This window comes from Zonotrichia leucophrys, chromosome 4 (genome assembly GCF_028769735.1).
Source record: "Zonotrichia leucophrys gambelii isolate GWCS_2022_RI chromosome 4, RI_Zleu_2.0, whole genome shotgun sequence".
Taxonomy (NCBI): Eukaryota; Metazoa; Chordata; class Aves; order Passeriformes; family Passerellidae; genus Zonotrichia; species Zonotrichia leucophrys.
The window spans coordinates 7,429,726-7,443,208 of record NC_088173.1 but is presented as its reverse complement, the minus strand read 5'-3'; the positions used below and the strand labels follow the sequence as shown (position 1 = coordinate 7,443,208).

The window sequence follows — 13,483 nt, the reverse complement described above, 5'->3', positions numbered from 1 at the left end:
GCATGCTCTGGTGTGCCATAGATGTTGCCAAATCTGTGGTCAATGTAACCTGCTGGCTGATTTGGGATGTTTTTGCAAGAATATTGAATCACTTTTCCTATAGCTTAATTGGAGTTGTCTTTGCTTTCTGAATTTCTAAGCCATACTGAAGGCTTGTTCAAGCCTAATCTGAAATTTAAACCTTTTATTTAATTTTGAGATTTTTAGCTAAATGAATAGGCATAAATCCTCTCCTGTGCTTTGTTTCTAGATGTAATGAGATTGTCCTCTTCAATGCCAGAAAAAAGTGCGGTAGGTAGAATCTTTAAAATACTGAACAGATAATTACTGCTTTTTGAAACAGCGCTTACATTTCTCAAAATACTTGCTGTATCCTGGAGCAGAGGTCTATTTCTGAATGCATCAATTGGCAACATGCTCTATCTCAGGGTGAAAAAAATCCCACTGAAATTTGGCTGCATCTGTTAGCTGTGTCTGTACTGCTGGTGGAAGATGCGGGCAAAAAGCAAACGCCAGCCAGCTTTGCTCTGTACTGGCAGCTGCAGGGCTGCAGCACAAACCAGCCCCGTGGATGGCACCTGCATGGTTTGCCTCCCCAGCCCCAGCTGCCCCCCAGGCCTAGCCCAGCTTTTGCCTCCAGGATGCACAGGTGGGATGGTAAGGGTGAATGGGGCGGGAAGGTGGAGCAGCGTGGGACGATAATGATAATTTATAATGGTAATGATAATTTAACAATGTTGTGCTGTTTTCAGAGAAGGCCTCCCCCACCTGTTCCTCCAGTTGAAGAAAATGGGAATGAAGAGGAGGAGATAGTGGTAGCAATGTATGACTTTGAACCTACAGAACACCATGATTTAAGATTAGAGAAAGGTGAAGAATACACAGTGATTGAGAAGAATGACATTCATTGGTGGAAGGCGAGAGACAAATATGGGTAAAAATGAGTTCCTTATTTTTTGTTATAAAGTTTAAAAGTCTGTTTTCATATTGTAGAAGTTCATATTGACTATGTATCAAGAAATAACTGTGTTAGACTCTACATTATGCCCAGGCTCTGAAATCTCATCCATGCATTCTCATGCAGAAACCAATTTTTAAAAGGGCAGTACTCGACAGATAGATTGTGGGACCCAAGTGCAAAGACGGTTCCAGAACTGGAAGCCTTTCCAATTATGTTTACTTTCCAACTTTATAGTTCCACAATTAAAGCAGTTCCACAATTAAAGCACCAGCCATCCTTTAAAACCTCACTAGACTGGTAAAGTATTCCCTCTTCCCTGGGGAACATCTCATTAGGGAGCAATATAGTTAACATTTAGCTCAGCAGGCTCTAACTTCCAGACTTGAATAATCATCATTTTACTTAATAGCTGGATCATTAGGGACAATCTTTGAATAAGTTGAGAGAGAATTGCAGTGAGATGCTGTAATGGCTACAACTTCGCATTCCCTGTATTAGAATTTTCCCTGCGGTTTCAAAGATGAAAGTTTTCATATTTCAATATTTATCAGGTTCCTGTTGCCATATGTTATGGGTAATTGTGAGTTATCAGGCTGTCCCAGGTTCCACACATATTTCCCCTGACTGACAGGGCTTCTGAGTGCAGAAGAGTGACAGAGCAGCAGAGAGTTTCTCACTTTCCTTCATCCCTTCTGCTGTTTTCTTGGACACTTTTGCTGCCCATGACACTTTTCTAGGGGTGCTGAAAGTTAATGTGGGAATGCCGATGCAGAAAATTAGTTTTTGAATAATCAGTAGTAGGGTGGGTGGGTCATGAATTAATAAGTTACATTGAGAGACCTCTGATAATTAGCAGAATGAAACAACTGTCTTCTAGGCATGCAATTTCACATGCTTTCACTCAGATGATATATTCTACATTTTTTTAGAAAACAAGGATATATTCCAAGCAACTATGTAACAGGAAAGAAGTCCAACAACCTTGATCAATATGAGTAAGTTGGAATACCATAAAATGAAACCTATGCTTCAAGAATGACAATGTATTTTTAACATTTTGAAAGCAACTGTTCAGCTAGAGGTTAAACTTAAGCAACTGAAATAGGCATATATTTTTTCACATTCTCCTCATTGGTTTTGTTGGTATTTATAATGTAAAATCAAGTCAGCAAGACAGCCATCAGCCTGTGGTATTTAGGCTATCATGGTTAAAGCAAAATTCCCCTCTTAATTTTCTGGTAGACAAAGGGAAACTTTGAAGGAAATTTACCCATTTTAAGTGTGCTAAATGTTGTTTTAATAGTAAAGTGACATGTCTGTCCAAAGTTTGTAGCAGTAAACACTAGAGGAGAAAACAGTGAAAGTCACTCCAAATAAACATAAAAGTTTGGATATTTTGGAAGCTCTAGTTTTCAAGAAAATATGTAGTTCAATGCATTTCAGTGTAACTTAACAGCTATAAATGTCTAGCTTTTTTTTTTTTAAATACTTTTTCCAGTTGATGTTTAATTAGGGAGTACTTATTTAAGAACATCAGGGTAAAATTTAAGATTATAGTCTCCAAACCTGTTCTTGATGCTCAAACATCATTGTAGGATAAACTGTTATGTCTGAGAATTTAGGACATACTTCATGACTTTTAGATAAAATGGAGCTGTCAGAAAATAATAAATAAAGCCAATGCTCAAAGCTATGTTAGTAGCTCCAAATCTTTACTCTTGGCTATATATGGCTCCTACTTGCCATGTTTTGACAGAATACAGAATTTCATCTGGGATTTTGCCCTTAGCTTGACTAGAGGGAATTCTTTGTTGCTTTCTCATCTTAAAAGCTCTTGCTAAGAGCTCTGCTCAGCTGTGGTCTGGCCTGCAGGGCTTGCAGAAAGGGAAGGAAGGAACTGCCTTATCTGGTCCAGAGACTTTGTGCTTTTACCACCTTGGGGCCAAAATTCTGAGTCTCTGTGCAGTCCAGGGAGCATTGCTCCAGGTCATGTACCAACTGCAAGAAACCACTGTCTCTTGAGCAGGCACAATCTGATTAAAGGCTGCTGTGCCACTTCCCTGCTTGGTTACTGAAATAACAGCGCAGCTCAAAACAACTGCACCCCTCCATTTGCAAACTGCCTGGTTTTCCTTTTTTTGTTGTTCTCTGTGGCTGGCTGACATGCTGGTGCTGCTGTAGGTGCTTTAAGCTGCCCATGCAGCACAGAGCTCAGAGATATGCAGCCGTGGCACTTAATTCAGAGTTTCTGTCTCAAGTTTCCGCCTCCCCTGTGCTAGGTGGGTCCTGCCTGGGAGCCCAGAGGTGTGGGGTACTGAATGGCAGAGCTGTGTGGCAGCAGCTCCACGGGTGGTTCGACCGGTGTGCGGGCAGCTGCTTCCCAGGGCTGCCAGCCTTCCCCTTGGGCTGCTCTTCACAGCAGCTGCTGCCATCAGCCTGGGTGTGTTGGACAAGTGTTTTTTCCAAAACGTCACTTCCCTGAGTTTTATGGGCTTTTGTGGGATGGATTTGTTTCAGGGCTTTTTTTATGGGACAACTGCACAGTGTGGTAGAGACTTATTTTTGCATGTTATCAAAGGTTCAATTCTTGATCTTCATTTATCATGAAATTATTTAATCTCCAGCTTCATAACACTTTGCTTACAGCACTTTAGGCAAATCATGCACCTTGAGGAAGTTTTATTTACTGATGTTGTGTTGCAGGTGGTACAGCCGAAACCTGAACAGAAGCAAGGCAGAGCAGCTCCTCAGAAATGAGGTGAGCACATCAGCCTGGTGGTATCAACTGTAAAATTCACTTTAAATAGCTTCTTTAGTTAAAACAGAAGCTTATTTTGGCAAGTGCATATCCTGGAACCAAGAGAAAGAATCATGTTGCTTAAAACCAGTTGCTCAGAACTGTCAATGCGCTTGTGTTTTAGGATAAAGAAGGTGGTTTTGTGGTGAGAGACTCCAGTCAGCCTGGCCTGTATACTGTTTCCCTTTACACAAAATTTGGAGGGTGAGTTTCTGTGTTTTCTCTGCACACCTTGTCTCATCTGAATCTGTTTGTATCTGTATCCAAATTCATTGACTGGGGGAAAGCCAGGACAAGGCTCAATAAAGAAATGGGCTGCTGATGAAAAAGAGGGGTGACTAAAATGAACTTCTCAACTCCATGGTTAGCTCCCATTTGGTTTAATCCAGCATACACCTTAACCCCAACCCACAGCAGGAGGATTTGCTCTCCCACCCCATTTGGTCTCTTCTCTCCTGCCAGCCTGCATTTGTGTCTGCATGTGTGAACTGGACTGGGGAGCTCACTGGGCTGAAAATTAACCTTTTCTGGGTTAATCTTCAACTTGGTTTGAGCACTGAGATGAAGGCGAGTCGCCAGTTCTTTGGATATTTGATATTCAAGCCATTCCCAGAGCATGAGGTGCTCTGCAGCTGTGCTGGCCCTTTCAGTTTACTTTTCCTTGTCAATGTGCTCCTCTTAAAAAAATTCACCACAAATTGCATATTATTACTAATTGCTATTGTTGGTTTTTTTTTTTCAGGGAAGGTTCATCAGGAATAAGACACTACCATATAAAAGAAACCATGACATCACCAAAACAGTACTACCTCGCAGAAAAACATCTCTTTAACTCCATTCCAGAAATAATTGAATATCACAGCCATAATGCAGCAGGTAGATGGATTGGATTCTTGCTATCACTTAAGGTTGATTTTAAAAGGAGCTTGAGACATTTTATTGTTTGAATGAAATTTTGGGGGGATTTGTGGATCCTTCCTTTTCAGGGAAGCCATGAAACACTGCAGTTTCACATTATTTCAATAATGACAGTAATTTGAAAGGTTTTGTGCATGTGTGTATGCATACATATATGTGTACATATGATGTATAAAACGTTCCTTCCCCAGAGTAAAAGAAGAATAGTTGTATCAAGTCAGGAAAAATTTTCCCCTTAGCTCCACATAGTGTTTCTATCAGCTGCCTGTAACCCACAGTAGATGGATAGGGAAAGTACTTCCCCAGAACACTCTCCAGGCCCTACCTTTTTACCTGCTGCTCACTGCCACTTGAAATAATCTAACCTTCCCATACAGCAAACAGTTGAGGGGAGCAGTAATGTGTTGTTCAGAAAATCCCTACTCCAGATCCATAGCTGATGGCTGATGCTGATCTCTGCCCTCTGTATGATGGAATGGGGAGAGGATAGGAATTGAGTTCAAGGCACAGATACTAATACTTCTTTTTTCCAGGTCTTGTCTGTGCATAAATCTCACTCAAGAGCTATAATTTCCAGATCTTTGCATCAAACTCAGACAGCTCAGCATTTCCTGATGCCCACTTGTCATTTATTATAACTGATTTTTCTACATATTCTTAATTGTAGTCTGCAGTGGACAAGAGGCTGAGTTGCTGCCTGGTGCTGTTTCAGAAGTAAACTGTGTCTCTTGAATTGTCATTGAACCTCAGGTCTCGTTACCAGGCTGCGCTACCCAGTGACCCCAAAGAGGACGACAGCACCCACAACGGCAGGATTCAGCTATGGTGATTGCCTGTTATCTTCATCTACACTTATTCTAATCATTTCATCTATGCTGAGATGCTACAGTACTTTCTAAAAGTTTTTAAAAGATCTCATTCTGTGCTTTGATTGGCTATATGAACTTACACTGGTCCAAGCTGTACTTTCAAGACCCTTGTACAGAGTATCAGCATGCAGAGGCACCACGTGCCACTGGTGCTCCCGGGGAATTTGGTCTTTTCCTCCATATTTTCTGCCATGGATATCTTGAGCTTTGCCTTATTAGAGAGCTGTGCCTTTGGTTCCTTCGTTAGTCTCCAGACTTCTGACTCAAACTTGACCCTTTGATCCTTGTCGAGGGGTTACTGTTTTAAAATAGAAATTTAGAATAGCCATTTTTAAAGTGTGGTGATGTGAGCAACTTCTTTACGTTGGCACAACTTTGTGGTGGCATTTTGTTGAAATCAAATCTGATCGTATCAGTATGTAATTACTGGCCTCAGGAAAGTTTGAATTTTGACTTCTTTATTAGTCAAAAACTGCTTAAAGGTCACATCCACCTAAAAGTTTGTTTTGTGAAGTACAGAAGTGTTGAGTTTTCAAGTTAATTCTCAGACATTTTCTACCTAAATTACTTAATTTGCTACTAGTCCACTTTCTCTTTCCTCTTCCTTATCCTCTACCAGCTCAGTAGGTTCCTTAGCTGTTTGTTAACTTTTTTTACAGAGAAGTGGGAGATCAACCCCTCAGAGCTGACCTTCATGAGGGAGCTGGGGAGCGGCCTGTTCGGCGTGGTGCGCCTCGGGAAGTGGAGGGCCCAGTACAAGGTGGCCATCAAGGCGATTCGGGAAGGTGCCATGTATGAGGAGGACTTCATTGAAGAAGCTAAAGTAATGATGTGAGTTGTGTGCTTGGCACTTTGATTTCCAGTCCTAGGCCTCTGATGCTGTATACTGATTATAAATAAACTCTGGGGGAGGTGGTATTTCTGCAGGTTTGTGTGCTGGAGGACTAGCGCTGCGTGGAGGAAGTAATAACGACATGATCTCAATCTTTTCAGGAAGCTAACTCATCCTAAACTAGTTCAGCTGTACGGTGTGTGCACACAGCAGAGGCCCATCTACATTGTGACAGAGTTCATGGAGCATGGCTGCCTTCTCAATTACCTGAGACAAAAACGGGGAGTTTTGAGTAAAGACACTCTGCTTACGATGTGCCAGGATGTATGTGAGGGAATGGAGTACCTGGAGAGGAACAGCTTTATCCACAGAGACCTGGTAACATCCCATTAGACAATACAGTCCTCTTTGAAATTTTTATTTTTGAATGTACCTATTCCTTTTTGACGTGGTCCGGTTTGTTTGCAACTGCTTCTGTTCTTGCAGAAAATTGAGTGGATGAAGTTGGCTCTTTATGGTCTAGTCAAGTCTCTAAAACTGCTCTGTACAAAAAATCATGAGAGATTTTTCTCTCCTAAGAAAATGGAATAAAATCTCTCTGAAATATTTATAAATAGTAGCAATTTGCACTGATATAACAGCCTATCTCCTTTCTATATTGGTGCCATTTTCACCACACATTAATCCCTTGAGATGATATTTTTTTCCTGGTTATCTTTTACACAATAGTGTAGTTGTGAAAATGGTACTATCAAGAGGAGATGCACATGTACTTTTTATAATGAGAATACACCACTGAATGTGGTAAATGGCTTAACTTGCTAAGCAATGAATACAAAGACATGATTAGATTGCTGTAATTTGTCTGCAAGAGACTCCAAGTTTTCATCCAGCTCTAACCATTCCCATTGCAGGCTGCCAGGAACTGCTTGGTGAGTGACTCAGGAGTGGTCAAAGTCTCGGATTTTGGAATGACAAGGTATGTGTGAGTGTGCAAATGCAGTTATGGAGATTTGGGAAAATTCACCTAAGCCTGGTACTTGGGCCAAAGGCAACACAGACCAAGCAAAATTGCATACAAAAATGATCTTTTTTGACCTCTTCTTTTTGGTTTTTTGGGGTTTGTTTTGCCTTTTTCTTTTCTAGTGTCTTTAATGCTTGCTGGTTCTGTGTTGATTTCCTTACTCATTTTAAAAAAGACAGAGTTTGTGTTTCAGAGAGCAGAGCTGCTGCAGAGATAATAGTTAAACTGTATTTTGTTAAATAAATGTTAGAAAGAGGCTGTTCAGTGAGTTTGGGATTCTCTTGGGATCGATGTTTCAGAGTTGTGCTGGCTGAAGGGCTGGGAGATACTGAGATCTGGAGGGGGGTTAATTTCCTGCCCTTGTTAGCACCTGCGTGGGTGATGTGTTGGTGAGGCAGTGGTGGGAACAGCTCTTCCAAGAGAGGTGTTAAAGCACTGTGGTTTGAATTTTGCCACATCTCTGTGCTGCTGAGTTTCTATGTCCCCTGACAACTGAACTCTGGCTGGTGAAAAACAGAACATGAAATTTCTGCTTTTCCTTCATTTTCTCTCATAATAGAGACATTTAACTAGCAGGTGGCCTAGACCTGTGTTGTATAGCTAATAAATCACAAGAGAGGACTCTGGGGTAATATGAAAAATGAACAGTTGTGGCTGAAGCAGTAGTACTGCCCCAGGGAAGCTATTTTTATCTTGTGGTACTAACGCCCATGGCCATTAGGTGGCAATATGAGCTTCTAGTACTCCAATCCAAAGCTAAATTAAAATTTGCACATTTGGAGACTGACAGAAGGATATCAGAAGGATATCATGTCTCTCTTTTCTTTTTTTTCTTTTTTTCTTTTTTTCTTTTTTTCTTTTTTTCTTTTTTTCTTTTTTTCTTTTTTTCTTTTTTTCTTTTTTTCTTTTTTTCTTTTTTTCTTTTTTTCTTTTTTTCTTTTTTTCTTTTTTTCTTTTTTTCTTTTTTTCTTTTTTTCTTTTTTTCTTTTTTTCTTTTTTTCTTTTTTTTTTCTTGTTTTGTGTGTGTGTGTGTGTTTTAGGTATGTCCTTGATGACCAATACACAAGTTCTTCAGGGGCTAAATTTCCTGTGAAATGGTGTCCCCCAGAAGTCTTTAATTACAGCCGATTCAGCAGCAAGTCAGATGTCTGGTCATTTGGTAAGATATTCATCATGGAAAGAAAGTGTATTTTTTTGTATTTTATCAGCAGCAGTTAAGCTCTGGTTATTGGGAAGGATTCAGACATCTGAGAAGAAGCTCAGAGAAATCATTTGCCATGGTTTTATTTGTGATAAAGTTCCAGAGACACATTTAGTTCTGTTATTCATTAAAACCCATGCTACTAGAATAACAGATTTTCAGTGATGACATATGTGAAAAGTGTCTAGAATATGGATCTCAAACTATTTATCTATCAGAAAGCCTGAGTCCAGGGCTCAAAATAAACACACATGTTTAATGAACACATATGTTTAAGAAGTTATTTATTTTCTTTTTTTTTTTTTCCCTGCAGGTGTTTTAATGTGGGAAGTATATACAGAAGGAAAAATGCCTTTTGAAAAAAGCTCCAACTATGAAGTGGTAACAATGGTTAGCCAAGGACATCGCTTGTATCGGCCCAAGCTGGCCTGTAAGCAGATGTATGAAATGATGATGATGTGCTGGCAGGAGGTATATATTCATATACATCTATTTAAATTTTGTTTGGTCTTTGAATTGAAATAAAGGTAGATCTAGAAACGGCAGTTATGTTCTCTAGAGCAGCGTTCTGAGTGCATCCAGGTCTCTCAGCTATTCATGTGCAACTGAACTAGAGCTCTGACAAGATAAAACATTGAAGAAATTTCTATTAAATAAATGAACTGTCAGATTAAGTATGTGAAGGCATTTAGTAACAAAATTAAATAATTTCTTATTTCAGAGGTCAGAAAATACAGCTGATATAAAAGAGGCATTAGAGAATGACACCCAAAATTCTTAGGAGCATGAACAACTTGCAGAAAGAAAGACTGGAGAAGTTCATTGGGGAGGGTGGGAATGGGGAAGAAAAATAAAAAGGTGAAACTATGCAAAATATTTTATTATATAAAGAGTGTAGTCCAGCTACACCTATTTATGCCTTTTCAAAACATAAAGAAAAGTGTGGCTTACTGAGATTAAGTGATACATCCCAAAATCCAGACAAGGAAATATTTTTACATTTAATACTTAATGAAATGCTAAATTCCTCACCAAAGAATGATGATATGTGTAGTAATTTATCAAAATCAACACAACTTTATTGATTTCTGATCACAGCTGTGCATGCTTTTTATTTTTAGAAACCAGAGGAACGCCCAACTTTTGAAGAGTTGCTTCATGCAATCATTGACATTGCAGAGGGTGAAGATGCTTTTTGAAAAATGGCAACAGCAGCACGAGCAGAGAAAATCAGGCACTTTGCAGAGATTTGTGCCTTCGTAGTTTCTTTTTAAGAACTTGATCCTGTAAGCTGTTGGGTGCTGCTAAATAAACAATGTGAAGAACCTGTAATATCTGATGCACTCCAGAACAAGGAGAATTTTCCATGATGTCGGGAAATGAGCACAGTATCTTCAGCAATATTATCAATCTCTGTATTTTCTCTGAAAAGTCAGCATAGCTGTAAAGTTTAGCTCTTTATGGAGGTAGAAAATGTGGCCAAAGGCCAGGAACCTCATTTGTATTTAGTAGGTTGGGTTCATGTACATACAGTCCACATTTCTGGGTTTCTCTTTACATGGGCAGTAGCATTAGTAGGGATTTGCATGCTTAAAAATGGAAGGTATCTATAAATGGCTTTTTACTGACACTGAAATGTTTCCAGAGATTCTCCAGAAACATTCTTTTTCTTGGTTGATGGGTGTTTATCGAGAAGATGAAATGCACCTCTTGCATTTGCACATAGTAAGTTGTTGCCAGCTCAGTTTAGCATAACACTCTAAAAACTGTGCTTCATGAGCCATGGTATGCCTGGAGTCATTGTAAAGTTGGTTTACCAGAGATCTCCCATGCTTAGTCTTCATGTTGCTAATGAAAAATAAGTCCAAGATTCACCACAACTGGCTGTGAGTGAACCATAGTACCATGTTTTGGATTTATTATAAAATTATTTATATGCTGTATGTACTGTAAATATATAAATTGAATGCATTTATTTATATAAAGTGGGGGGGTTTTGTTTTGAAATATTCAAGCAAAAATTTGTCCTTCCTTCACTTAAACACACAATTCTATACAGGGAGCTGTAAATGAAAGAAATTCTCGAATGTGTTTAAGGAGGGCTCGTGTTTCTGTCTGTTGTCTGTACATACAGCGATCAAACTTTTGTTCATAACAGGAGATATCATACTGCATGTGTGTGTAAATAAACTGAATGTTAACTATTGTTTGGAACCAACTAATTTGTAGCCTATAATTTACTGTCAATGCATCATAAGTCAAACTAATTGTTCACATGAATATGGCATTATGGTAGGGCATGTATATATATAGATATGTACATATATAGATATATACACTTTGGTGTATACATACACTCTCTGTCTCTTTATATATATATATATATATAGTGGAATGAATACATGTTTAAATGAATTTGGCCATGATGAAATGTTCAGCATTACCTGAACTTTCCTTGGAAGTTACATGCCCTGTCCCCTCTGCTGGAGGCTAACATCTCCACAGTCTTACTGAAGCCTACCTCAGTTAACCTCACTTTGTAACAGTGCATATGAGGACTATTTGTACTCTTGTTTCACTGTAGTCACCTTCTAAGGAGCTCAATTGTTTTCATTTTCTGTTGCTACTTGTGCTGTTGTGCCATGTGTAATAGCAAATAGATAGCACCAAAAGTTTTTTTTTTGCAAGTAGTCAGAGAGAAGTATCATGAATTTAATTTCCAATGAAGTTATTAAGAGTAACCATAGTTAGCTTAATACATTCCATCATTCTGCATTGGAGTATTCCAGTAATCAATTTTAGAGATGTCCAGATTTCCACACTGCTTTGCCTAATGTTTGCCTTTATGTTCAAAAGGAGGAAGCCTCCTCTTTTTTGGAAGAAGTGCTTTCCTTTTCTCATGCTATTCTGTTGAAAAGCTGCAGGCTGCCAGAAAGGTTCAAATGCCTATTTCCATCATGACAAAGTCTCAAAAGATTATTGCAACCATGCAAACTAACTTGTTAAATTGCTGAGTCCAAAACCATTCTCCAATCGATACCAACAGCAAGCATTGTTGAAAGGGAAAATCTAGTAGAAAAAGTAGTGGAAAAAGAAATGTGGAACATTTAAGGTAAGCTTTCCTTCCCTGACTCCTTCTTTGAACCCCACTTTTTCTTAAGATCCTCCAAAGTATGGTGCTGCTAGCTCTTTCAACAACACATCATGTCATAAGTAATGTTTCCCTTAAAATCCAAATGAAGCTTAGGAAAATCAGATTAATTGTTTGCAATGAACCTTAAGCCCATTTCTTTGCAATAATTAAATATTTATCAATAATTTATATTACAAACCACAACCTAATTGTGTGAAGATTTGGCAGCAGTTTTCTCAGTGGGATGGGTGCTTTGAATCTGAACCTTTCACTTGCCTCTTCCCATTACCGGAAGATAATCTCTGCCTGCTTGGTAATGGGGTTGATACTGAGGATGTCAGGAACTCTGAGGCACCCAGTTTCTGGATGAATTCTTTTTTTTTTAGTTGAATGTAGCCTTAGGTGGCTAATTTTAGAAGGGATCAGAACTCCTCTGGAGGCAGCTGTGTTGCTGACTCTCTTAAAGGTATGCTGAATCTTTAAAGGCAGGCTGAAATGCTGTAGCATCCTTTCTTCTGGATGAGCTCACTCACCCTTAAGCAACTTCAGCCCTTCCTCCCATTTTTATTATAACTGAATTCTGTCAAATGTTGGGGTCAAAAATCCATTTGAACAAAACCATTCTGTGATTTATATCTGCTGTTGGTTTTTTACTTTAAAAAAAAATTAGTTAGACCTAGTGGTAACAGTTTAATAACTTTTTTTTTCTATAAAATGTTTGATACTAGACCATTTTTTCTCCTTCTACTCTGTTTTTTTTTTTTTTTTTTAAATAAAAGGTAGGTAGGCGTGGTCAAGCAATATTTGTGGTTTACCCTGCTTCATATCAGAGCAAAGAGCTCAGTTTGGGCTGTTTTACTGGCACAGCTGATGAAGGGAGGTTTGCATTTTCATTTTGATATAAACGGATAACCAGACATGATTCTTTCTACCTGTAAGTAAACTTGGGTGCATATTTTGATCTTGTAGTTTTGTTTTGTGCAACAGCAGTGTACTTAGCAAAGGAAGTATTTAAATATTGCTATAAAAATATCAATCTACTTTATCTTGTACTGCTAAGGGGATCTCTGTTAAGACTGCTTGTCTTGACTTTCAAAATTAACACACAAATATTAATCCATTGTACCACAGATTTAGCAAAGCAACTGTTTTTACATATAGATGGGGAGATGTTTCCAAATACTGTTCTTAAACTTGTGAACTGCATAGACATGGACATGGACAGAGAGTTTGGTAGAACTATCTTTCCTCGGAGTAGAGTTAATTCACAGGAAAGACAGGAAGCCTCAGCTTGCACACATCTAAAACTGAAAGCTTGTATTTTAAAATTATTTTAGAAGCAAACTATACTGTGGCTTTCTACCAGGTTATTGATTTTTGTAGTAATGTTGAAAACTGACAGATCAGACCAGGAGGCACACTGTGTTACAGCAAAGGTTTGGTGAGTGAAGCTGAGTTTGTAGTGTTGAACACAGTTAACCTTCTGCTCCATTGCAAGAGCTTCTAGCAAAACATGGTGGAAGAGTGCAAACCTTAGATGTGGACTGGAGTGTCTTCAGTGTTAGTAGTGCTTTGGGAAACTGATTCAGAAAAAGGGATTTTCTTCTCAAATGAAGAAAATGGTGAAATAGCAAAGTTATAAAATGCAAATGATAAAAATTAATTTCTAACTTGTTGCTTTTGTCTTTGATGTTACCTTCCTAAAGCTGCCATTTACAGTGAGTAACAACTGAAGAGGAAGATGGCAC

The 13,483-nt window shown here is 38.8% G+C and overlaps 1 protein-coding gene across 7 annotated transcripts in view; it reads left to right on the top strand.

Annotated features, from left to right (window-relative positions):
* The window catches only part of TEC (tec protein tyrosine kinase), a 51,774-nt gene extending 40,976 nt beyond the window's left edge, over window positions 1-10,798 (top strand). For all 7 annotated transcript variants that reach the window (XM_064712192.1, XM_064712189.1, XM_064712191.1 and 4 more), the window contains exons 6-18: window positions 251-291; window positions 753-934; window positions 1,891-1,956; window positions 3,665-3,719; window positions 3,883-3,962; window positions 4,501-4,634; window positions 5,427-5,501; window positions 6,205-6,376; window positions 6,539-6,755; window positions 7,292-7,356; window positions 8,442-8,560; window positions 8,916-9,073; window positions 9,724-10,798. In XM_064712192.1, coding sequence (XP_064568262.1) covers window positions 251-291; window positions 753-934; window positions 1,891-1,956; window positions 3,665-3,719; window positions 3,883-3,962; window positions 4,501-4,634; window positions 5,427-5,501; window positions 6,205-6,376; window positions 6,539-6,755; window positions 7,292-7,356; window positions 8,442-8,560; window positions 8,916-9,073; window positions 9,724-9,801 — 1,442 coding nt within the window. In that variant the 3' untranslated portion in view covers window positions 9,802-10,798. The remainder of the gene's footprint in view (window positions 1-250; window positions 292-752; window positions 935-1,890; window positions 1,957-3,664; window positions 3,720-3,882; window positions 3,963-4,500; window positions 4,635-5,426; window positions 5,502-6,204; window positions 6,377-6,538; window positions 6,756-7,291; window positions 7,357-8,441; window positions 8,561-8,915; window positions 9,074-9,723) is intronic.
* Window positions 10,799-13,483: the final 2,685 nt, after the last annotated feature.